Genomic DNA, 22875 nt, shown 5'->3' on the forward strand with positions numbered 1-22875 from the left:
CGCGGCTAGCCACGGGATTGCTCTCCGCAGAGGAAGACTCGATGGGCTTGAAAATAGAAAACAGCGGCCCGCCACCGATGAAGGTTTTGACATCGAAGAAGCTGCACATTCTCCGGCCGACGATAGAATACATGCAGCAGATTTCTAAACCAAAGAAGGTGGGATTGTCTTGTTTGTAGTCTGGACACGGTTCTTTTGATCGTTTTATTTTTTTATTTCCCGTGAAGTGCGCTCAGACAGACGGCTTGAAACCCCCCCCAAGAGAGACAGAGAGGAGGCAGCAGAAGTTTGAAATGTTTAGCCAGCATTGTTTAATGTGTGTTTTTGTCAGATGCACCCCGCTGAGAGTTCGTCATGCTGCGAGCAATTTATATCTCAAACCCGAAGGGATTATTTGTCAGTGGGGTGTCGAGTCTCTGCTGCTAATTAAGCGCTTTAGCTCCAGCAGTTCCAGTGTGGAGTTTCACCATGTTTTTTTTTTTTTTTTTTTTTTTTTATGCTCTGGCTGTTTTTGCATTGAGATAAAACTTCAATATCTAATCGTTTGCTTTGTCTCGCGCGACAGCATTCGTTTGTGTCCAGTGTGACGGAGAGCAGGCCGCTGAGGGAGCTGATAGCCGAGGCCAAGGCTGAGGTCACGGAGGAGATTGAAGAGCACAAAGAGGAAGAGGAGGAGGAAGATACAGAAGCACATCTGGTAAGTAGAAATTGACACACAAAAAAAATCCACGTGCAGAAGATTTGCGCTGTTAGGTGAAAACCTGAGTAGTCAAATATAATGACCCTTTCAAGAAAACACATCTCTTTCAGGCTTTTACTCTTTTGAACACATTAAACTGGCTCTAATCTGCTGCGAGATGTAGTAATATGTCAGAAAACACTTTGCAAATGTTCCATTTTGTTGAGAACATGAGTAAATCTTTGGTACTGTTTTACTATCGGTAAAAGAAAAAGGCAAAACGTTCATAAAAGCACCTTTCTTGGGAAACTTTAAAGGATCAATTTTGTCTTTAACCCTTTACTCACATGTTTCATATGAACATGGAAAGAGGTTTCGATCTCTTCATGTAGCTGAGGCTCAAATAGGGTTTTAGCAGTACGAGTTAGACTCTATTGAAGTTAGTCAGTTTAGTATTTGTCCCTCTGCCGTGGCTGAGCAAGGAACCGATGTGTGTCGAAGAATAAAGAGGAAGATTCACGCCTTACGGGGCTGGATTTAGTTTTCTCATCGCTTGTGGTGAAATCGCCGACAGTCACACAACATCAGTGTTGGACGTTTTCTGGCTTTTGTAAGAAACCAGTAATCGTGAAGCTTTTCCTCGTCTTCTTCAGGGTCACAAACGCGCCCCGTCGGATGTCAGCGTGGCCAGCTCGGAGGACGAGAAGGTCCCCCTCTCTCCCTCCGTCTTGGAGTCGGTACCTGAGAAGGTGGAGCCGGTTCTTCCCGTGCCCGCACCCACTCCCCCACCCGCTGAGCCCCCCGTGGCCAACCACGTGGTGGACACCGGCCCCGTAGAGCAGCCCGCCGCAGACGGCCACACGGAGGAGGCCTCGAACGCTCCGGTTCAGGATGGAGAGGTGGAAGAGAAACCGGCGGAGGAGAAAGTTGCAGCGTCGGCGGCGGGCGTCGCCTCGCCAGAGCCGGAGACCGAACCCGAGGCACCCGTTAAAGAGATGCAGCAGCTGGAAATAGCCGCGGAGGACGAGAAGGAAGTGGACACGGCCGAGAACGCGGAGAGCTCGGAGGTCACCGAGGCTCCTCGGGAGGAAAAGACGCCTGTCGTGGAGGAACCAAGCACTCCGGTGGAGGAGGAGGACCAGGACCAGGACCAGGACCAGAACCAGGACCAGGACCAGAACCAGAACCAGATCCAGGACCAGGACCAGAACCAGAACCAGATCCAGGACCAGGACCAGGATCAGGATCAGGACCCGTACAAAAACCTGAAAGTGACTCTGACACTGCCGGAGCCGGATAAAGCTGTCTTGAAAGAGGCGAACGGAGAGAAGCCGGCGGAGAAGGATAAAATAACGGCCGAGAATGAGAAGGTGGTGCCGGACAAAGCGAAGGACGACAAAGAGAGAGATTCAGATTCAGGAAGTGGCTCGGCCGCAGATAACAGCAGCGGAGACCTCAATCTGTCCATCTCGAGCTTTCTGTCCAAAACAAAGGAGCCTGGATCTGTTTCCATACAGGTAAACCACACACACGCACACACACACATTCAAACATCAGAGACCGTATCACAGACTCGTCTATCAACTCCTCTTTATGGTTCTCTCAGGACATGAAGCGTCAGAAGAAGACGCTGAAAAAGACTCGCAAATTCATGGTGGACGGAGTCGAAGTGAGCGTCACGACGTCAAAGATCATCACCGACAACGACACCAAGAACGAGATGATGAGGTTCCTCAGGTAGCCGCCTCCCTTCGTTTCCATACACACCAGGCAGCAGCAGTTTTATGCAAATACTATGAAAATGAGTTGCACGAACCTGACTGTACGGAGTTAAGCTCCTTAAATGCTCCATCTTTTTTTTTCTTCTCTCCGACACTGACCTGCTTTGTGAAAAAAAAAAAGAAGAAGTTATAATTCCACATTGTTAACACCGCCATCACCTTTCCCATCATCCTCCTGTGCAGACGGCAGGAGCTGAGGGAGCTGCGTCTCCTGCAGAAGGAGGAGCAGAGGGCCCAGCAGCAGCTCAGCAACAAGCTGCAGCAGCAGAAGGAGCAGATCTACCGCCGCTTCGAGCAGGAGACCACGGTGAGTCACTTCTCCCCAGCCTGTCTGTCACGAGCTCGGGAAGAAAAAAAAAACAGCGGAGAGAGCTGCATTCCCAGCGTGCGTCTTTACAAACGACACTTCCCATCCTTTCGATGCTCACTTCCTGGTCCCTGACCATCACAAGCACAAAGTGTCAACCCTCAAACCTTTCGTTCACATCTAACTCTTTAACCTAAAAGCTACTGCTGATATTTGGCTTCTCCCTGAAGAGGAAGTTTGTTTATGTATAAGAGCTGATGCTTCAGTTATATTAGATAAAGCCAGAAGTATCGAGTCTATTTAAAGCCAGAAGTCTTCAACCCTTTTTCTTCTTTTTTTTTCTCGAGTGTTCAGACCGTCGGCCTAAATCCGATTTCTGCCATCCAGATTGATTTTTGAAAGTCTGAACAGAAAAGAAACCCCCCAAAAAACACATTAAAGGCAGTTTTTGCAATATGGATCCAAACTATGTTTAAAGAGGGTCTGAAACGTGATTCCGGTCGGATTTCTTAGAGGACGCACTCTGCTGGCTCAGAATCGGATTTCTTGCGTCACTCACAAATCCAGACATCGCGACAAGATGAGCAGCATCTACGCTACCGCAAGCAGAAAGTGTGGCTTTTCAGCGCCGCAGTAGGCAACGACAGCATCACTTCACGGACAGAAGCCAACTTCCGTGTTGGAAAAGCGTGGCTGCAACATACATCGTTGCCACAGCAACCCACGCAGATACACCCAATCCAATCTGTTCACTTGCAAATAACAGTGTGCACAGTCTGTAATACAGTAACACTGTTGTCTGTGTTTCTTGGTTGTTTGTATATAATATATATATATATATATATATATATATATATATATATATATACTGTACTGTACTGTATATACTGTACTGTATATACTGTGCATTTTATATTTAATATTTTTTACTGTTATTTTATTGCTTTTTATTATTTTATTATTATTTTATTGCTTCCTGTATGCTGCTGTAGCGAAAACATTTCCCCTTGGGGATTAATAAAGTAACTACCTAACCTAACCTAACCTAATAAAAAAGATCTGATTTGAGAAAAAAAATCTGGTTTGTCTGCAGTCTGAAGAAAGCACTCGTAAAAAAAACAAAACACATCTGACTCATTCTGCGGTTGTTCAGTAAAAGTTTGTTTATGCCTTCTGTAAACAAAAAGCCAACCAGACAGACGTAAGAAAGAAAAAAAACCAACATGACTCAACATCTGACTGTTACTTTCCTTCCACTGTGAGGAGACACAGATTGTTGTTGTCTTCGGGAAGTGTCCTCGGATGGAGGCAGTTTGTGAATAACGGACTTCAGATCAATTTTCAAATTTGAAGGTCGGCTGTATGGTTTTTTTTTGTTTGTTTGTTTTTTTCAAACCAGCAGAAGTCACTTAGTTTCTAAAACATCAAACCTTCATCACCACCACCACTTTAAATAAAGGCTACTTTCTGAATATCCAGAATTTAGAAGAAAAAAAAAAAAGCTCTTCGACGTAGTTTTAAAACCTCAGTCTCAAAACCAGCGACTCGTGTGCCCCTTCTCCGTCCTCCAGAGTAAGAAGCGTCAGTACGACCAGGAGGTGGAGAACCTGGAGCGGCAGCAGAAGCAGACCATCGAGCGGCTGGAGCAGGAGCACACCAACCGGCTCCGGGACGAGGCCAAACGCATCAAAGCGGATCAGGACAAAGAGCTGTCCAAGTACCAGAACATGCTGAAGAACCGCAAGAAAGAGGTCAGTCGCGTCATCTCCCTTTGACCTCCTTTACCCGCCCGCAGACCCTGAGGAGGAGGAGGGCTCCTATTTATACACACCTCTCTGATCTGTCTTTAGATAACCTGTGTTTACCCAGTCGGGGGTTAAATCAGTCTACCGCTGCCACCTCTCATTTATATTTTTCCTCATGTAGCTCCTAATCTACCCTCAGCTTTTGTCTCGTTTTTATTTTCCACCTGTTGCTCACGGCTGCGCAGGCCAAACGGGAAGGGGGCCTCTCCGCAAAGCACGTGACAAACGCTGTCATGAAACGTATTAAAGAGGATATTATCCAAGCCACGCCGGAGGAGGTAATGAGGCCCTCGGGGTTTGCAGTGGAGTTTGAACTTTGACACACACACACACACACTCTCTCTCTCTGTGTGTGTTCCTCTCAGCTCGGGCACAACTTTATTACAAGAAAGGACAAAACTTTTGTTGTTGTTGTTGTTGTGATGTTTGATGCAGACTTTTTCTTCACTTTCAAAACACCTACCCGAGTTTGCCGTGTGAGTAGTGCAATGTGTGGGAGGGTAATGCACTGTGATCTGCAGGGAGTGGCCCATGTTACGGTTCAGCCCTTTCATTTGTCCTCGTACAGGATGTAAGTGACACCCCCTCCTGGTGGAACAGCTCGCAACTAATTAGGTTAATTTGCAACAGATCGGTCACATTATTGAATGTAAAAAGAGTCTCTCGGCAGCGAAGACGGGGACGGGTCCACCAATCTGCGAAAAGACCGCGCGGGCAAATAGTGCAACAATTTAATGACTAATGTTCCTCAACGTAAACGGGCCTGCCTGCAGTCCAGACCCGTCAGCTATTTAAATTGTTTTTTTGGCAAGAACGGGACAACATTTCACTTTCAAAACTCCCTCCTCTCGGTTCCCAAACGTTTACAGAGTGTTGTTAAAACGAGAGGTGATGCAGCATGCGGCTGCCTCGACGTTTTTTTCAGACGTGTCGCTGCCATTAAATTCAAAATAAGTTTCTATTTTTCATAAAACAATCAAATATCTCCGTTTCAACATTTGATATGTCGTCTTTGGTCTTTTTCCAATTGAACGTGTGTTTACAGGATTTGTAAATCATTGCAATCTGTTTAAAATTGTCATTTTACGCAGCGTCCCAACTTTTCTGTTGACGGGGTCGTACTTCTGTTCCATCAACACGTCTCTTGACGTCCTCACGCAAAGGGTTTATTACCGAAAAAGGAAAGTGTCGTTACCCTTAACGGCTCGGCGCCGTACGGGGAAGTACACGGCATCGAAACAAGTCGCGTAGGTTGTTCCTTTTTGGTTCTTATTTTGAGGATTCATTTTGTAGACGTGAAGGATGATGTCGGCGCGTTTAGGCGTCAGGATTGTTCTGCGTCGGCCGGGCCGAGTAGGTGAAACGGCCTTTATTGCAACTATCGGCTCGAGGCGCGCTTAGCCTGAAGGGAGAGCTGGCAGAATGCCTGCAGGCAAGAGACACACACACACACACACACACACACACACACACACACACTCAACTGGCCTCGGGCGTCCTGTCCCGCTGTTAACGTCTTCATCGCCTTTTCACGGCAGGACGCGACGCTTCCCGTTTCTTTCGGCGTGGCAACAGTTGCCGCGCCGACGGACTCGTCCACGACGTTAAACTATGAATTCTGTCTCACCCGGATCTCGTTTTCTCCCTCGTGTCCCCCCCCCCCACACCCCGATCTTCCAGGAACAAGAGTTCCTCCAGAAGCAGCAGCAGGATCTGGACAGCGCCCTGAAGAAGATCATCCAGCAGCACAAACACGAGCTCGCCACCATCGAGAGGGACTGCCTCAACCACAAGCAGCAGCTCCTCCGAGGTAAAAACTGGATTTGTTTACGAGCTTAGCGGCAGGATTTACTCCGACGCTATTAAATATTTGTTACCTCCGAAATCCGTCCTGAATTTACTTCTAGTTTCACGCCACCGTCCCTGTGCGGTAAACCCCTCTCAGGTTAACGCCAATTCCATTTGAATATTTGATTCGCCTGCTAGCAGAGTTTTTTGCTGTTGTTGTTGTTGTTGTTGTTGTTGTTGTTTTTCCCGCCACGTCTTGGTCTGTCCGGCGTGTTTCAGCACTTGAGGACAAAACATCTGGTCTGCAGCAGTAAAAGCGCTCCGTCTCGTTCGTCGCCGCCGACAACGATGAAACGGAAACATTTCATAGCACCTGACACTTTCAGTATTATTGTATTTTATTTGTTTTTGTGTGTATAGTGTGCGTGCCTCTAGTCATTGTTCTTTTTTTTCTTTTTTTTAAATATAATATTTTCTCGATCTTATTTTTCGTACACGTATTTGTAAATGTTTCCAGTGTGTTTCTATAATGTGTGCACCTTTTTTGTGTTTCTATGCTGCTGTGACGACTAAATTTCCCCCCGTGTGGGATTAATAACCATGAAGAGATATTCTCCTGTTTAATAATGCTCCTTCTGTGAAGTCACTCAGCTTTGTCTTTTGTTCACTTGCGTGCAGCACGTGAGGCCGCCATGTGGGAGCTGGAAGAGCGCCACCTGCAGGAGAAGCACCAGCTGTTCAAGCAGCAGCTCAAAGACCAGTACTTCATGCAGAGGCATCAGCTGCTGAAGAGACACGAGAAGGTACGAGACCCACCGGGCTTCTTTTTTTCTTTTTCTTTTTTTTACATCTTCGTCGATCGAACTTTTAACCTCAGAAAAGCATCTTCTAAGTATCCTTCTTTTTTTTTTTTTTTTTTTTTTTTTTATGAAAATGTATTTTAGTCAGATTTAAGATTTTTGTTTTGTTTTGTTTTAGTGAACACAAACTGAAAACATTTCCATCTCAATTTTTTTTGTCGTGCATTTTCTTTTAACATACATGCATATCCTCGACGCATTCTCAAGCCGCATCTGTCGCCATCTTTGTTGGGTGCGGTTACCAGGGTTACAAGTCATTCTTTACGGGCCCCTCGAAACTGCCAGCTTTTCCCACAGCTGGATAAGTTTGTGGCTTCACGTGATGGAGGATATTAATAGGGAGTTACTGGCGACACTGGCATTTTTTTGGTCACGATGAAAAGCCAAAAATATCGATTTATTTATTTATTTATTTTAAATAACGAGAGCGGAGAGAATTTGGAGCCGCTCGTGGGTGTTTCGTAAATTTTCTACCGTCTTGTTTCAAAGCGGCTCCGTCGTTCAGAGAAGTTCAGACGACATCGTCAGCTGGTTTGGAGCTTTTTAATGTCTCGGAGAAGCGAAATTGTCGAATAGCGTTAAGTTAACGATTGTTTCTTTTAGATGGAGCAACTTTTACATCTTACTCGGTCCACCTGACGTAATCATCCACATCACCCGACACCGTTACATCATTTTTACCTTTTTGTAAACGTCCGCGTGCTGCCTGCGAGTTTTTTGGGAGTTCGTCTCAGCTGTTTTGTCGTTGCTTCTCGTCCAAACTCTCAGCAAATCAATTTAGTCCAGAAATTTTATTTTTTTTTTTTTCACCGTCCGTCCTTTTTATTTAGTCGTAGTCTCGGGTCGACCAGAGTTTGACCACGGTAACGTGTTCCCCCCCCCCCTCCCCCGTTACAGGAGATGGAGCAGATGCAGCGCTACAACCAGCGTCTCATCGAGGAGATGAAGAACAAGCAGACGCAGGAGCGAGCCCGGCTGCCCAAGATCCAGCGCAGCGAGGCCAAAACGCGCATGGCCATGTTCAAGAAGAGCCTCCGCATCACCGGCGCCGTCATCACCCTGGAGCAGGAGAGGGAGAAGGTCAAGCAGGTGAGACGCGCTCGTCCCCGGCGGGTCGGCCGTACGGGAGGAAATTCAGGAAAGAAGATATTTACAGTACGAGAATACGAGTCGTGTGTGTGTGTGTGTGTGTGTTTCCAGTTTGCATCTCAGGAAGAGAAGAGGCACAAGAACGAGAGACTCCATCAGCAACAGAAACACGAAAACCACATGAGAGACCTGCAGCTCCAGTGCGACGCCAACGTCCGAGAGCTTCAGCAGCTGCAGGTCCACATTTCTACAACTCGCATCGCACATCACACGCTTCACTGAAGATGTATTTTTTTTTAAAAACACCTCACTGTGTGTGTGTGTGTGTGTGTGTGTGTGTGTGTGTGTGTGCGTGTGCGCGTGTGTGTGTTGCAGAACGAGAAGTGCCACCTGCTGATCGAACACGAGACCCAGAAGCTGAAGGAGCTGGACGAGGAGCACAGCGTGGAGCTGAAGGAGTGGAGGGAGAAGCTGCGACCCAGGAAGAAGGTGAAGTCTCTCGGACTGTAGTCCTGAATCGTCCACAGTCTCGGGACAACACGACGATCGGCACGTTTAATGAGATACGACGAGCGTCGCTGTGTATCTTTTTTACACGGCAATAATGCAGGAGTTTTAGTACAAACAAACAAAAACAAAAAAAACGTGTTTGCGTCGACGTTTGTTTTTGTTGCTTTTTAGGGGTCTGACAGTACATAAAATAATGGTTTGAATTGGGTTTTTTTTTTTAGTGCAGCGGGAAAAAGCGAAAGTTAAAGCATTAATTAATACGTTTATCATTTATTTTGAAAATGTAAAAGGGAGGAGAAACGAGCATTATGGGAAAAGTGCAAGTTCAATGGAAATTGGCTGAAAGGCGACTTTCAAAATGTCAGAAACTTTCTAATTTGGGGTCAAAGACAATTAAACCAGGTCCTCGGACGTTACACTGGTATTTGAAAGAATACACCTTCAGCGGAGTCTTAGTTTCTGCTGTCACCACATCGAGTATGAACACTTTGGTGCTGGTTTTCAAAAGTGTTCCTGAGCCCGTGCGATGATTTCCACTGCAGATTTGTGTTTTGTTCTTGAAACAGCAGACCCAAAGAGCACAGCCATACAATATTTTATTTTATTTTATTTTTTTTGGCCTTATCAACTGAAATAGCAACAAGTCAGAAATGATGAAAACAAAACACAAAACGGACCGAAAACAATTTAACAATTTAATTTACCCGGTAGAAGGAGAGAAAAAAAATGAAGGAAAACTCAACAAATCAGACAGACGACACGCTGCTGAGGCGCTCGCGGCGGGAACGAAGCCGTGCAGAGGACAAAATAGCGCTACAGACTTCCTTACAGAATCCAGGCGAGAGGTGGTGTTAAAGGTGGAGGAGGAGTTGATGCCGGGACCTGAAACCTCCTCACCATGTCTGAACTCGGATATTGAAGGAGGTCGGAGAACACATGGCCGCAGCACTAAGGTTGTTGTTGTTTGTTTTTGTCGTGTGTTGTCCTGCAGGCTCTGGAGGAGGAGTTCGCCAGGAAGCTGCAGGAACAGGAAGTGTTCTTCAAGATGAGCGGCGAGTCGGAGTGCCTTAACCCCTCCACCCAGAGCCGCATCTCCAAGTTCTACCCGATCCCCAGCGTTCACTCCACGGGCTTCTAGGAGAAAACCCGAAGTACACACACACACACACACACACACACACACACACACACACACACTGATGAAGACGGTAAAGACTGAGCCTGTGCTGCCTTGCCTTCGGAGGGTTATTTTCTCTCTCCGGACCCTTCGTGTTCTCATACTTTCTATTAAGAGTCGTCTTTTTGAAGGAGAATTATGACGAAGATTTTCAGGTTCTGTGTTCCCACTGAAGTGACGGTTCAACCTTCCTCTCGCGATTGAAGTATTTTTTACAAAGAATCCAGTGCCTGTAGAATTCGACGCTTTTTAAAATCCAAGCAGTTTCTCATCCTGATTTGCTGCTCGACGTTTCTCTCATTTAGACTTTTGCACTAAGGACAAAAGGAAAAGCTTTTTTTTTTTTATACCACTTAATTTGAATAAATATGAAGCGGTAATTATCATTTGTAAGCGATTATGGAATAGAATGTATTTCTGATCATAAAAAAAGAAGAAGAAAAGGAGACGTTTTTACTGTCGCTCCTGCCGAAGGAACCATGAAACGGTATATTTTTTATGAAATCCTACATATTTCTGTGTTAGAGTTTTAGCTCGTGATACATTAATCTTATGCATGATTTTTAATGCAGCGTTTAGGGACTTTTTTTTTTTTTCCTGCGGGATGCCTTTAGTCTTGAACATAAGGCGGCTTTTTTTTTTTTTTCTTTTTTTTTTGTGGTGTTGAACCCTCCGAGGAGGAAGAGGAGGAGGCGGCGGCGCGGAGACGAAGCGTTAATCGGACTCTGAGGAATTCACCGCAGTGGCAGACAGAAAGCATTTTAAGTACCGGCGTGTTTTGTATTCTTTAAGGTAAAACCACTCGATCAAACGTGGAGTCTCTGCCGCAGCGTTGTTCAGGGATGAAGAAAGAATGAGAAATCTTAAAAACAAAAAAAAACATTTTTAAGAGTTTTTGGAGGCCTGAGTTTTGTGGGATTCATGCGTCCTTTGTATCTTCCTCCTCTTGTGGTATTTTGCCCCCAGATGCATCGTGGGTAGGCCTGCCGGGCGTATTTTTATAAACGTGTTTTCATTCGCATGCTAGCTAATAGCCTTAATACTCCGTAAATGAATATACTGTAAACCTGTTATGATCGCCTTTTTAAGGTCTTATGAAGCATATTAACGGTTATTCAACAGATGTGTCTGTATTCAAAGAAACTTCAAACATAACATGAGCTCTTTGCAGTTTTTCATTTTTTTTTTTATTATTATTATTATTATTATTATTATTATTATTATTCAGGCTGATGTTTTATGAATGATGCAACGCATGGACCTGACTGGTTTGGGCCATCTCGACCTCTGATTGGTTCATTTTATCAACTCAATAATAAAACGGAAAACCGCATGTGCTGTGCACCTTTTACAGAACAGTCTCTATTTATATGAAAGCTAATCGGCCTCTTATTCATTCACTGAAGGTCTCAAACAGATGATTGCAAATCAAGTTTTTTAATTCTGAAAGTTCACTAACAAATAAAAACCATATCGAAATCATTATGCTTTTTTTTTTTTTTTTTTTTTTTTTTTTTTTTAATACATGTATAGTTTTTAGATTTCCTGTGTAATGTTGATTTTTCCATTTTGCTGTAAATAAACTGATTTCCTCTCGACTGCAGCCGTTTACTTCTTTAATTGAATTCTTGACACAAACTACAAATTTCTTTTTTTTAACAAAAATCATAAAACAAAAATACTCATCGGTCAATAAAATCCCCCAAGTATCAAAAAAAAAACTGAACAGGAAGTAAACTCATTCAGTCCCACAGAATAAAAGACGTCACCACACTGACCGACACCCCTCAATACACACACAGTCTAATCAATACGACACGATCCCTGATTTCATAATGTTAAGTGGACGATACAAAAATATAATTACACAGCAATAAAGTTGTGCTTCAGTTCGTTCACCAGACACTCAAAAGTCTCAAACACCGGCGTCCCTCCTTCTTCTTCTGGACATCACCGTGAGCTCTCCTGAAACGCAACGAAGAGCTTCCATTACAAAAAAAAAAATCTCAGGAACCGGAACTGAAACACTGAAATAAATCTGTCGCTGCTCGTCTTATTCTGAAAATTAAAGCAACGATTATCGACACTTTTAACAGGACAGACTTTAAACTTAGACTTGGACTTTATTAATCCCACAGTGGGGAAATGTAGTCGTCGAAGCAACACAGAAACACAGTTAGGAAAAAGAAAAAAAACAAGGTGTACACAATAAGAAAAAAATTACAACTACGTATACAATAAAATAAGATGGATAAATAGAATTTTTTTTTTTGCGAAAGTAAGACGGATGAATGGAAAGTGCTATGAAATGAAATGAAATGAAATACAGTACAAGACTCATTTCATTTAGTGATGTAGAGCTATTTATAGTTTATGTTCGCTTTATGACCCCATTAGTTGCATTTATCTGAATCAAGCGGTCATAATGTGCAAATCCACTTCATGTCCGCGATAATAGCAAAAGGTCTTTGCGAAGTCCTTGTTAGCGTACACACAGCCCGACTTATTGCAATGTTTTATCCAGCGCGTATTTTAAACCCAAGCAGGAAGTAACAACTAAATCAGATCGTATCCCTTTCTCAGCTCTCCAAACCGCTTCATTCAATTTATGGTTTTCCTGTTAAAATATCGGGCTGCAAGTTATCACGTTACAGTTGTGAAACGTTTCACATTAAAACGCGACGTCGTAATAACGTGAAAATATATTGTTATAACAATAAACTTTTTACATTATAACCTAATACTGATTTTTTTTTTTCTTTTTTTTTTTTCCCCGTAGCTGAAACTCCGACAACAAAACCAGATTAAACCAGTGAAACGTGTCCAATCATATTAAAATCGTTTTCCACAAAATGTTCAGAAAAACTGACCTCTTTCACCTTGTGGTCCTCTTTGTCCTTCAGGCCCTGGAAAACCTCGTTCACCTACACACACACACACACACACACACACACACAACATTTGCAGTGTCTTCAAACACTTCTCAACATGGAAACTCCAGTTCCCATGTTGAATTTTATAAACGGCTGATTTCAAATCATAAAATCTGAATCCAAACCAGTCCTGACGACACCAACAATTTTTTTTTTTTACTGTACCTCTCTCTCCTTGTGGTCCCGGGAGTCCCGCGTCCCCTCTCGGTCCTGGTCTCCCAGGCGGTCCCACTGTGGCTCCGTGTCCTGTGGGGGACAAATCCAGTCGTTTGTCAAAACTGTTGACCTGCTTCATTTCACTTTTCTCTTTGCTGGGGGATTTTGCCGGTAAATGTTCTTTACTTCTGAAGTATTCCACCAAATCAGTGACGTTCGTGTGGGAGCCAAACAGCCGGCTGTATCCCGGCGGGCCCGGAGGACCCGGCGGCCCCGGAGGCCCCCGGACGACGCGCTCGTTGTGGCCCCGTTCGGTGTCGCGCGGGAGACCGTGAGCTGACAAAACGGGCGACGAGGGAAAGCGTCACGGCGGTTCCTTTTAAATGTGTTTTCACTTTTTCAAATGTTTTAGCTGCTCACATTTGATGTATTCCACCACGTCCGTGGCGTTTCCGTGGGAACCAAACCCTCGGCTGTGTCCGGCGGGCCCTGGCGGCCCCGGTGGTCCCGGTGGTCCCTGGAAGACACGGCTGTTGTAGTCCTTCACAATGTCGTGCAGCAAACCGCGAGCTGTGAGCGAGAGGAAACTTAAGTGACGCAGGTCGGCACCGGAGCGGGGCTTTTAAAGAAGCTTCGGCATCCGACGTGTCGGATGTGCAGCAGATGGCGATAACAGACTCTGGGCTGTACATAACACGGAGAAGTACAACCTGTCGTCACTGGACTCCAGCTTTATTTATTTAAAAAAAACAACAACAAAAAAAACACCTGAAGCTCTTATCGACTTACATTTGATGTATTCCACCACATCCACGACGTTTTCGCGGGAGCTAACCAACTGGCTGCGTCCCGGAGGTCCAGGTGGTCCCGGAGGACCTTGAACGCCACGTTCAGAGTCTGTGGCGACGTCGCGGAGCAGACCGTGAGCTGCGTAACAAACAAAAAAATATGTATACCAAAATAAAAGAGAGGGTGTGTTAAGACGGATTCAAGCTCCGGACTGTGAGGTTTGTCGCGAAGTCTAGTTTCCACCTACATTTGATGTAATCAGTTACTTTGACAGCCATGCTGGAGTAGTCTCCGGTGTCCAGCCTCCGCTCTCTGGCGCCGGGGAAACCTGGCTCTCCCTTGTGCCCCGGAGGTCCGGGAGGGCCCGGCAGACCAGGAAGTCCGAACATAGATCTGCTCAAACCGTCACCTGGAGAAAGAACACGACACGACGCGACTCCGTGTGTGACTGCGACGCAGAAAGACTCGTGAAGTGACGCTTTTGTTCTGTTGAATCCTTAAAAGTAGAATTCTTGAATGGTTATTAATAGTAACCTCAGTGCACGTCGAGGCCCGCAGATTCGAACGCAAGTCCGCCGGATTCATTCTTTGCTAACGCGTAGCAGATACTATCGAACACTCGCATGTGCTGCGGCGCTTTTGACTTCTGCTTTCTAAGGTCGTGACCTCTTTCTGAGGTCGTGACCTCCTCGTGTCCTCAAACGGGGTCGAGGAGTTTTAACTTGGTGAAACGCTCCTGTAAAACTCACTCTTGATGTATTCTTGTCGGTGGGCTTTGAGTGTCTCTCCGGTGCCGTGTTCAGTGTAGGAAACCAGTCCACGGATTTGACCCGGGGGGCCCTCGGGCCCCGGGGGACCAGGAGGGCCCGGAGGGCCTCTGAAGGAGACGCCTGTGGAGGAGCAGCAGAACTGATGTTTAATGTATATTTTCTTCCTTGAAACAATAAATACTGTCAAACTTACTTTGCAGGTAGTCACGGATATCTGAGCTGATGTAGTTCCCGAATCCTGGTGGACCTGCTGGTCCGGGGTGTCCTGGTGGACCGGGGACACCTGGAGGACCGGAACCTGGATGGATAATGAAAATGAACATCTGCTTCAGAGTATTGTAACTTTAGACATGGACACTTTGAGTTGTTGTTGTTGTTGTTTCTTACTTGATACAAAGCCTCCAGGAGCCCCGGGAGGTCCAGGAGGTCCAGGGACACCGGCCACGCCCCTCTCTGGTGACAGGCAGGACACCCGCAGTCAGACACAACAGAGCAGGGTTTTGGGAAGCTCACCTGAAGACTCTCTTGAACACCCACCGTTCATTATACTGAAGACACGTTCAGCCACTTCCTGCGTGTTAAAGTTGTAGCTGCCGTGGCCCGGAGCTCCGGGGGGTCCCGGTGGACCCGGTTGACCACTGATGTATCTCCTCACGTCTTCTCCTGGTCACAAATAATCCATCGATGTGATATAAAAAAAATTAAGAACAGGTGCAACCTAACGAAGCTGTCTGGAATAACAAATAATCGCCGACCATTTAGGTTTATTTCCAAACTTTACCGGCATCTTCAAACGAGACTTACGTTGTAATAAGTTGATGATGTCATTGACAGAGACGGCGCCAGGTGGACCTGGAGGACCGGCAGGACCAGGAACCCCGTCGTATCCTCTCCCCGAACCTGAATAGGTTACGTTAAAAGAGGGGTATTTTCACATACCGATGTCCCGTGTAGGAATAGATGCAAGGTTACTGTTTAATCGGTCGTACCCTGAATGTAGGCGATGACTCGGCTGGCGACATCGTTCACGAGTCCGTCCCCTCCAGACCCCGGGGAGCCCGGAGGCCCCGGAGGACCGGGAGAACCGGGAGATCCGGTCAGGTAGTCTCTGATGCCACCACCTGCACGTCGAAGCAGATCACTTCACTCAGCTCTCCTTTTCATTCATTTGCAGTGTTACATAAGCCAAAGTAAATAAATAAATGCCGGCTCACGCTGAAGGTACTCTGCAATGTACTGGCCCATATCAGCCGACCCGGATCCGCTTCCATCTCTTCCAGGTGGACCAGGTGGGCCTGGGTGTCCGGGACTGAATGAGCTACCTGGAACAATAAACACAAATTCCCAAATAAACTTACATGTAGATGTAGAAGAAGAAAAAAAAAAGTAACAATTTGCATACTAAATGTTGCTAAATATTGTTCCTTTAATTACCACTAGATGGAGACACAGTCCAAAAACTCTATTTTTCACATTTCAGTTCAAAGGTGACACGGTTTTACAGACATTTTTATCTTGATAGTTGATTATAATTTTCGTTATTTTCATTAAAATGTGTTTTAGAGACAAAGTTTTTTAATCATTGTTCCATTTAAAGAGCATTGTCCAGGTTTAACATTGCACGGATATAATAAGACCAAACAAAATTGTCCAATATCTAATCCCGCGAACCGAGACCGACCGGTAAACCCAAATTCCTCTTGATAGTTATGATAAATCTCCATAAGGCATAATGTGTTTTTTCACTCATTTAACATTTAACTCTCATTAGTGCCGATCCCACTGAGAATCAACATTCCACTTTTACCCGTTTCAATTATAATCAAGAAATTCTTCTAACACATAATATTAAAAAATGATTCACCAGCAGAGACTCCTGGGGAACCAGGAGGTCCTGCATCACCTGCATGGAAAGCGTAAATAGTATCAGACACAAACTGGTCTTTGCTGAGTTCTTCTTAAAAGGAAACAGGGCGAAACATATTTGCATGTAACCGTTCACTGTAAAAACAGGAGGATTTCCAACACTTCCATAAGAAGGGATTTGAAAAAGGTCACATTTAAATTTACCTTCAGGTCCCGGAGGCCCTTTTGGTCCGTGAGGTCCCCGAGGCCCAGGCTGACCTGGAAAACCTGACGTAAAACAAGTGGTTTCAAAATCAGAGCTTCAAGGTTCTTTATTGATCCTGGAAATATCTCCATGACAACTGAGCTGATTAAAACATGGTAAAAAAAATCTTACCGACACCGGGTTCTCCGGGAATTCCTGGAAGACCTGGTTGTCCTGGTTCACCTGAAACAATCGTCATTAAAATAAGAAAGAAATTGTCTTTGAGAACCTGTACTTTCTAAACTGTAATGCCGTTTTCTCACCTTGGTACCCTTGAGGTCCTCGGCCACCTAAAAAGAACGAATACAAAAAATGTTCTGATAGAGTCTAAACCCGAGACCTTCCACATTCGCTTATTAGTTCTGTAAATTTTGCAAAATTCTCTAATGTGTTCAATCTACCATCTGAGCCCTCCGGGCCTGGAGGTCCTGGAGGTCCTGGTGGTCCAGCAAAGAAGGTTTCTGAGACAGAAGAGAGAATCGAAGACATCAGAGACTGAACATGACAAGTTTCCAGTCATCAACCTACAGCTCATCTGAAATGAGACTTTTTTTTACCAACCTGATGTAGGAACAAAGCTACCGGGCTCTCCTTTGTCTCCTGGAGGTCCAGGTTTACCAACACCTGTGAGGACAATAACACATCGATTAAAAAAAAAAAAAAAAACAGACAAAAATGCTGCTAAAATGCTTATGTATGCCGATGATCTATTCATCTATCGCACTGTCTATAAAGCTGGATAGTTGTTTACCTGGCTCTCCGGGTGGACCTCGGCGGCCTGGAGGACCCGCTAAAGTCTCACCTAAACAACAGTGACAACAACGTTTACGGAACCAGTAGTTTGGTTTAAAGCCCTGTTCTTCAGTACCTTACAAATAGCTTTGAACGTACCAGGATGACCTTGAAGACCGGGTTCTCCAGGAGGCCCTGGAGGTCCAGGTGGGCCAGGACGTCCAGCCACTGAGGAATGAAAACATGGATGATAGATCAGCTTTTACTGTAATATTCTTTATACAACCACCAGATGCCGTGAATTAAGAGGTTAAAGAAATAGCGAGGTATTACTGGCACTTCTGGTCTCAGTGACGGTTTCTGACGCGGTGCTGGTACCAGGCTCGCCAGGTTTTCCATGCTCCCCCTTCACTCCCTTTTCTCCCTGTTCTCCTTTCTCCCCTCGTTCTCCCTTTGGACCTAAAAATGAAATCACATTTAACAACCCGTCCAGATTTTGGATACATCCCAGAGGCCTAACATGGGTCAAGAGATTGGATAGTTCACCCAGTTGTCCTGGGAGACCAGCAGGGCCAATGGGACCAGACAGACCAGGAAGTCCAGCAGGACCTGGAGGCCCGGATGGTCCCGGAGGTCCGGGAATAGCGACAGTATCAGAGCCAGCTACAAAACAAAAGGAGACACACAAAAAACAGTTGCACTTTCCAAGAATCTGTGATTTGCTTCGTGTGATTAGTAGAAGAATTATCGCTGGTCCTACCGGCGGCGACGACTTTACCAGGTGATCCCGGCTCACCTGAAAGACGAAGTGATGTTAGTTTTCAATATGACACGAAACATTATAGACATATATCAATTGTTTTGAAAGGAAACACGGCATTACCTTTACCACCAGGGTGTCCCGGATTTCCTGCAATACCTGTCACGATGGATCAAAAAGATATTAATAAAATATACAAATTTTAACCTGTAGGTGGAGTAAAATGTTTAATTATCAGTATCTATTTTTATACCTGGCGGTCCTTGAACCCCCGGAGAGCCTGGAGAAGAAAAAAAAAAAACAGTTTGTTTATGAGGTTTGGGAAAAATGGTTTTAATTTTAATGCAGTCGATTAAAGCTGAGTAGATTATGTTTGGTGTTACCTGGGGGACCGACATCTCCAGGAACCCCAGGTTGTCCTCTCACACCAGGGGGTCCCATTGAACCTGATTCGCCTAAAAATGTAGACGCAGAAGTTCACAGGAAGTTACGACACAGTTAAATGTTTTATCCTCGTTTTATATTCCCTAACTCTTGACCTCACCTGTAATTCCTTTCGTTCCCTTTGGTCCAGCAGGGCCTTGCGGTCCAGGTTGTCCAAGTTCACCTTTAATTCAAATTCAATTTTACTATACGAAATCACAACCCGTTTATTCTAAAATGCCTTTTCTACATTTTAATGGAATAAAAAAAATACCCCTAAAGTCCTCTAAAGTGAGACTACTTCGAATTTGCTTCACGAAGTCGACAAACTGACAGTTTGACAATAAATAGGGCTTTTGAACCGGTTGTGATCTGGTTCTTGGGTTCTACAACAGTTTTTTTTATTACTTAATCTTTACATGACTGTTAATAAAGCTTTGCCGAGACAAACCTGCAGGTCCACGTGATCCCCTCTCTCCGTTCTCTCCTTTGGTTCCTGGCAGGCCGGGAGTTCCTCGGTCGCCTGAATTACCGACAATCAATCAAGTCATAGAGAGTCCCGAGAGTTCGTCTCTAAACTGACAAATGCTTTCTTTCTACTATCACTTTTACTTTCTGTTATCTTTGAAAATCTAGAAACCAAATTTGTTCATTTGCTATAACAACACATTTTATTTAACAGTTTAAAAGTTCAATCTGAAAATCACGTAAAGCCCGTTTACCTTTAGCTCCTGGAGCTCCGGCTTCACCCTGGAAACCCTTCAGACCAGGAGCACCTGCAGGTGTTACAGATTTAATTCAGAAAGGACTGTCGATCAATACCAACAAACAGATGAAATATCTATAGGAACCGAATCTTTACCGGGACTTCCTGAAGCTCCGTGCTCTCCCGTGGCACCTAAACCGAAAAAAAACAAAACATATTGACCATTGATATTTAACATTTAGGGATTTATGATTTGGCTAAAACCGGCATCCAATTTAAAACTAGCTGGGTTATAATTCCATCATGACCCTTAATCTCACCTTTTGGACCCACTGGTCCAGCAACACCAGCAGGACCAGAACGACCCAGCTCACCTTGAGAACCTGTCGAAACCAATATCATCATCAATACAACTTTTCCTATATTTAACTTGGCTGACGTAAACATTGAACATTTTCAACCTTTATCTCCTTTCTCTCCAAAACCGGGTGGTCCGGTCTCTCCTCGGGGGCCCATCGGTCCCTCCCGGCCCCTCTGGCCCGTTGGCCCCTCGGCACCCGGTTCACCTGGGCAGAAAGGAAGCGAGACTGAGCCCTTTGTTTTCTACTTTCTAGCGTCTTTATAAAGAAAAAGTAACAAAACTTAATACCTGCACTTCCCTTTGGTCCTCTTGGTCCATCCAATCCTGGGTGACCCATCTGCCCGGGAGGACCTTAAGAAATAAAAGACACGGATGAGTGAGTTTATTGCCTTTTATGGAAGGAAAAACTCACAACACATTTGCTGGGAGTCTTACCTGGCAGGCCGGGGAAACCGCCATCACCTGGAAAAGACCAATTTTTAACAGCTGGTTCCAGTTTACGGAAGCCGATTCCAAAAGGTTGCACAAATTTTTAATACATGTGGACATTTGATCGAGTCATTCCTCACCTTTTTGTCCCAGTGCCCCTGGATCACCTATAAATAAAGAGGCATGATATTAATAGATACAAACAAAATATCAGCTACCAATTATTTTATACTTGGGTGAAAACACACCTTTAGAACCCGGTTCTCCTCGCTCCCCTTTCAACGAGTACGCCAAAGTTTCTAAACACAAAAAAAAAAGTTGAGCATCTCCTCAATCGATGTCCAGTTTCTCAAACTGAATGTCACATTTCCGTACCTCTCACAGCACCCGAGCGGAGTTCAGCCCTGACCAGCTGCTGAACGGCTCTCTGCAGGGCAGCGCTGTCCTGACCCAGTCCGGTCCCCGCGCCGCCTCCTCCTCCCGGCCCGGCAGCCCCCAGGCCGATCCCATTATCAGAGCCGGTGAGGGTGGAACCCGCGGAGGTCTTGTCGATGCGCGTCGAGTCCAGCGGGTCGATCATGTTGATGCCGGAAGAGGCCGAAAAGCGGCTGGACCTGGCCGACGCGGTGCCGGTGACGGCTTCTAGAGCCTCCACGCGGGTCCTGAGGCGTTTCACTTCTTCACCTGCGGGACGAAAGGGCAAGAAGGTCAAACCCGTGCAGAGCACCTGTCACAACAACATGTTGATTGAAAAACACTTCCCGTCTCACCCACAGCGATGAGTCCAAAGAGGAGGCCGAGGAGGAGCAGCAGGCTGAGCAGGAGGCCGAGCAGCCACTTCCACCAGCTGCAGCAGGACCAGAAGCCGAGGCTCGACTCATCGTTACGGATCTCTGAGAAACAAACAAGTAGGTTGAAGTTCAGATGAACCTGTTTGTACCTGAGATATTGAACGGCTGCCAACTAGGAGCACCGAATGAAAAGCTTTCGACATACGGTTTAATTTGTATTGATTAGTGAAGGTATATGCCACGCTAAGTCCCATATTGTTTCCTATTATTGTATAATTACATTTTTCTTCACTTGATATATTATTATTAAATGAATAGTAAAGTTAGATAACAGACACTTTTGGTAAGATAACGTACATTTTGTAATGTAACGTACATTTTGTAATATCACGTACATTTTGTAATATCACGTACATTTTGTAATATAACGTACATTTTGTAATGTAACGTACATTTTGTAATATAACGTACATTTTGTAATATAACGTACATTTTGTGATGTAACATACATTTTGTAATATCACGTACATTTTGTAATATAACGTATATTTTGTAATGTAACGTACATTTTGTAATATCACGTACATTTTGTAATGTAACATACATTTTGTAATATAACGCACATTTTGTAATGTAACGTACATTTTGTAATATCACGTACATTTTGTAAGATAACGTACATTTTGTAATGTAACGTACATTTTGTAATGTAATGTACATTTTGTAATGTAACGTACATTTTGTAATATCACGTACATTTTGTAATATCACGTACATTTTGTAATGTAATGTACATTTTGTAATGTAACGTACATTTTGTAATATCACGTACATTTTGTAATGTAACGTACATTTTGTAATATAACGTACATTTTGTAATGTAACGTACATTTTGTAATATCACGTACATTTTGTAATATCACGTACATTTTGTAATGTAATGTACATTTTGTAATGTAACGTACATTTTGTAATATCACGTACATTTTGTAATGTAACGTACATTTTGTAATATAACGTACATTTTGTAATGTAACGTACATTTTGTAATATCACGTACATTTTGTAAGATAACGTACATTTTGTAATGTAACGTACATTTTCTAATGTAATGTACATTTTGTAATGTAACGTACATTTTGTAATATCACGTACATTTTGTAATATAACGTATATTTTGTAATGTAACGTACATTTTGTAATGTAACGTACATTTTGTAATATCACGTACATTTTGTAATATCACGTACATTTTGTAATGTAACGTACATTTTGTAATGTAACATACATTTTGTAATATCACGTACATTTTGTAAGATAACGTACATTTTGTAATATAATGTACATTTTGTAATATCACGTACATTTTGTAATGTAACGTACATTTTGTAATATCACGTACATTTTGTAATATAACGTATATTTTGTAATGTAACGTACATTTTGTAATATCACGTACATTTTGTAATGTAACGTACATTTTGTAATATAACGTACATTTTGTAATGTAATGTACATTTTGTAATATAACGTATATTTTGTAATGTAACGTACATTTTGTAATATCACGTACATTTTGTAATGTAACGTACATTTTGTAATATCACGTACATTTTGTAAGATAACATACATTTTGTAATGTAACGTACATTTTGTAATGTAACGTACATTTTGTAATATCACGTACATTTTGTAATGTAACGTACATTTTGTAATATCACGTACATTTTGTAATATAACGTACATTTTGTAATGTAACGTACATTTTGTAATATCACATACATTTTGTAATATCACGTACATTTTGTAATGTAACGTACATTTTGTAATGTATCACATTTTGTAATATCACGTACATTTTGTAAGATAACGTACATTTTGTAATATAATGTACATTTTGTAATATCACGTACATTTTG

The 22875-nt window shown here is 43.8% G+C and overlaps 2 protein-coding genes across 2 annotated transcripts in view; one reads left to right on the forward strand and one right to left on the reverse strand.

The window, feature by feature from the left end:
* Nucleotides 1-11595, forward strand: part of slkb (STE20-like kinase b) — a 20891-nt gene extending 9296 nt beyond the window's left edge. Inside the window, exons 8-18 of the mRNA XM_069166818.1 lie at nucleotides 566-697; nucleotides 1333-2196; nucleotides 2286-2416; nucleotides 2644-2767; nucleotides 4339-4518; nucleotides 6253-6382; nucleotides 7039-7163; nucleotides 8118-8309; nucleotides 8421-8546; nucleotides 8685-8798; nucleotides 9811-11595. Of these exons, the coding sequence (XP_069022919.1) occupies nucleotides 566-697; nucleotides 1333-2196; nucleotides 2286-2416; nucleotides 2644-2767; nucleotides 4339-4518; nucleotides 6253-6382; nucleotides 7039-7163; nucleotides 8118-8309; nucleotides 8421-8546; nucleotides 8685-8798; nucleotides 9811-9957 (2265 nt within the window). The 3' untranslated portion in view covers nucleotides 9958-11595. The remainder of the gene's footprint in view (nucleotides 1-565; nucleotides 698-1332; nucleotides 2197-2285; nucleotides 2417-2643; nucleotides 2768-4338; nucleotides 4519-6252; nucleotides 6383-7038; nucleotides 7164-8117; nucleotides 8310-8420; nucleotides 8547-8684; nucleotides 8799-9810) is intronic.
* Nucleotides 11518-22875, reverse strand: part of LOC138208647 (collagen alpha-1(XVII) chain-like) — an 18691-nt gene continuing 7333 nt past the window's right edge. The window contains exons 14-50 of the mRNA XM_069166710.1: nucleotides 20936-21058; nucleotides 20541-20849; nucleotides 20414-20464; nucleotides 20306-20332; nucleotides 20172-20198; nucleotides 20025-20087; nucleotides 19837-19941; nucleotides 19696-19758; nucleotides 19532-19567; nucleotides 19392-19445; nucleotides 19121-19192; nucleotides 18791-18853; nucleotides 18630-18701; nucleotides 18500-18526; nucleotides 18370-18405; nucleotides 18247-18282; nucleotides 18033-18149; nucleotides 17826-17945; nucleotides 17664-17714; nucleotides 17506-17556; nucleotides 17316-17378; nucleotides 17165-17215; nucleotides 17018-17044; nucleotides 16887-16937; nucleotides 16715-16777; nucleotides 16509-16538; nucleotides 15859-15966; nucleotides 15634-15765; nucleotides 15182-15307; nucleotides 15037-15097; nucleotides 14838-14977; nucleotides 14624-14764; nucleotides 13506-13655; nucleotides 13272-13421; nucleotides 13095-13175; nucleotides 12867-12920; nucleotides 11518-11961 (exon numbers count right to left, since the gene is read on the reverse strand). Coding sequence (XP_069022811.1) covers nucleotides 11912-11961; nucleotides 12867-12920; nucleotides 13095-13175; nucleotides 13272-13421; nucleotides 13506-13655; nucleotides 14624-14764; nucleotides 14838-14977; nucleotides 15037-15097; nucleotides 15182-15307; nucleotides 15634-15765; nucleotides 15859-15966; nucleotides 16509-16538; nucleotides 16715-16777; nucleotides 16887-16937; nucleotides 17018-17044; nucleotides 17165-17215; nucleotides 17316-17378; nucleotides 17506-17556; nucleotides 17664-17714; nucleotides 17826-17945; nucleotides 18033-18149; nucleotides 18247-18282; nucleotides 18370-18405; nucleotides 18500-18526; nucleotides 18630-18701; nucleotides 18791-18853; nucleotides 19121-19192; nucleotides 19392-19445; nucleotides 19532-19567; nucleotides 19696-19758; nucleotides 19837-19941; nucleotides 20025-20087; nucleotides 20172-20198; nucleotides 20306-20332; nucleotides 20414-20464; nucleotides 20541-20849; nucleotides 20936-21058 — 2981 coding nt within the window. The 3' untranslated portion in view covers nucleotides 11518-11911. The remainder of the gene's footprint in view (nucleotides 11962-12866; nucleotides 12921-13094; nucleotides 13176-13271; nucleotides 13422-13505; nucleotides 13656-14623; nucleotides 14765-14837; nucleotides 14978-15036; nucleotides 15098-15181; nucleotides 15308-15633; nucleotides 15766-15858; nucleotides 15967-16508; nucleotides 16539-16714; nucleotides 16778-16886; nucleotides 16938-17017; nucleotides 17045-17164; nucleotides 17216-17315; nucleotides 17379-17505; nucleotides 17557-17663; nucleotides 17715-17825; nucleotides 17946-18032; nucleotides 18150-18246; nucleotides 18283-18369; nucleotides 18406-18499; nucleotides 18527-18629; nucleotides 18702-18790; nucleotides 18854-19120; nucleotides 19193-19391; nucleotides 19446-19531; nucleotides 19568-19695; nucleotides 19759-19836; nucleotides 19942-20024; nucleotides 20088-20171; nucleotides 20199-20305; nucleotides 20333-20413; nucleotides 20465-20540; nucleotides 20850-20935; nucleotides 21059-22875) is intronic.

The sequence above is a fragment of the Embiotoca jacksoni genome, unplaced genomic scaffold, assembly GCF_022577435.1.
Source record: "Embiotoca jacksoni isolate LCO1_2020_lvr unplaced genomic scaffold, fEmbJac1.0.p SCAF_4, whole genome shotgun sequence".
Lineage (NCBI taxonomy): Eukaryota > Metazoa > Chordata > Actinopteri > Embiotocidae > Embiotoca > Embiotoca jacksoni.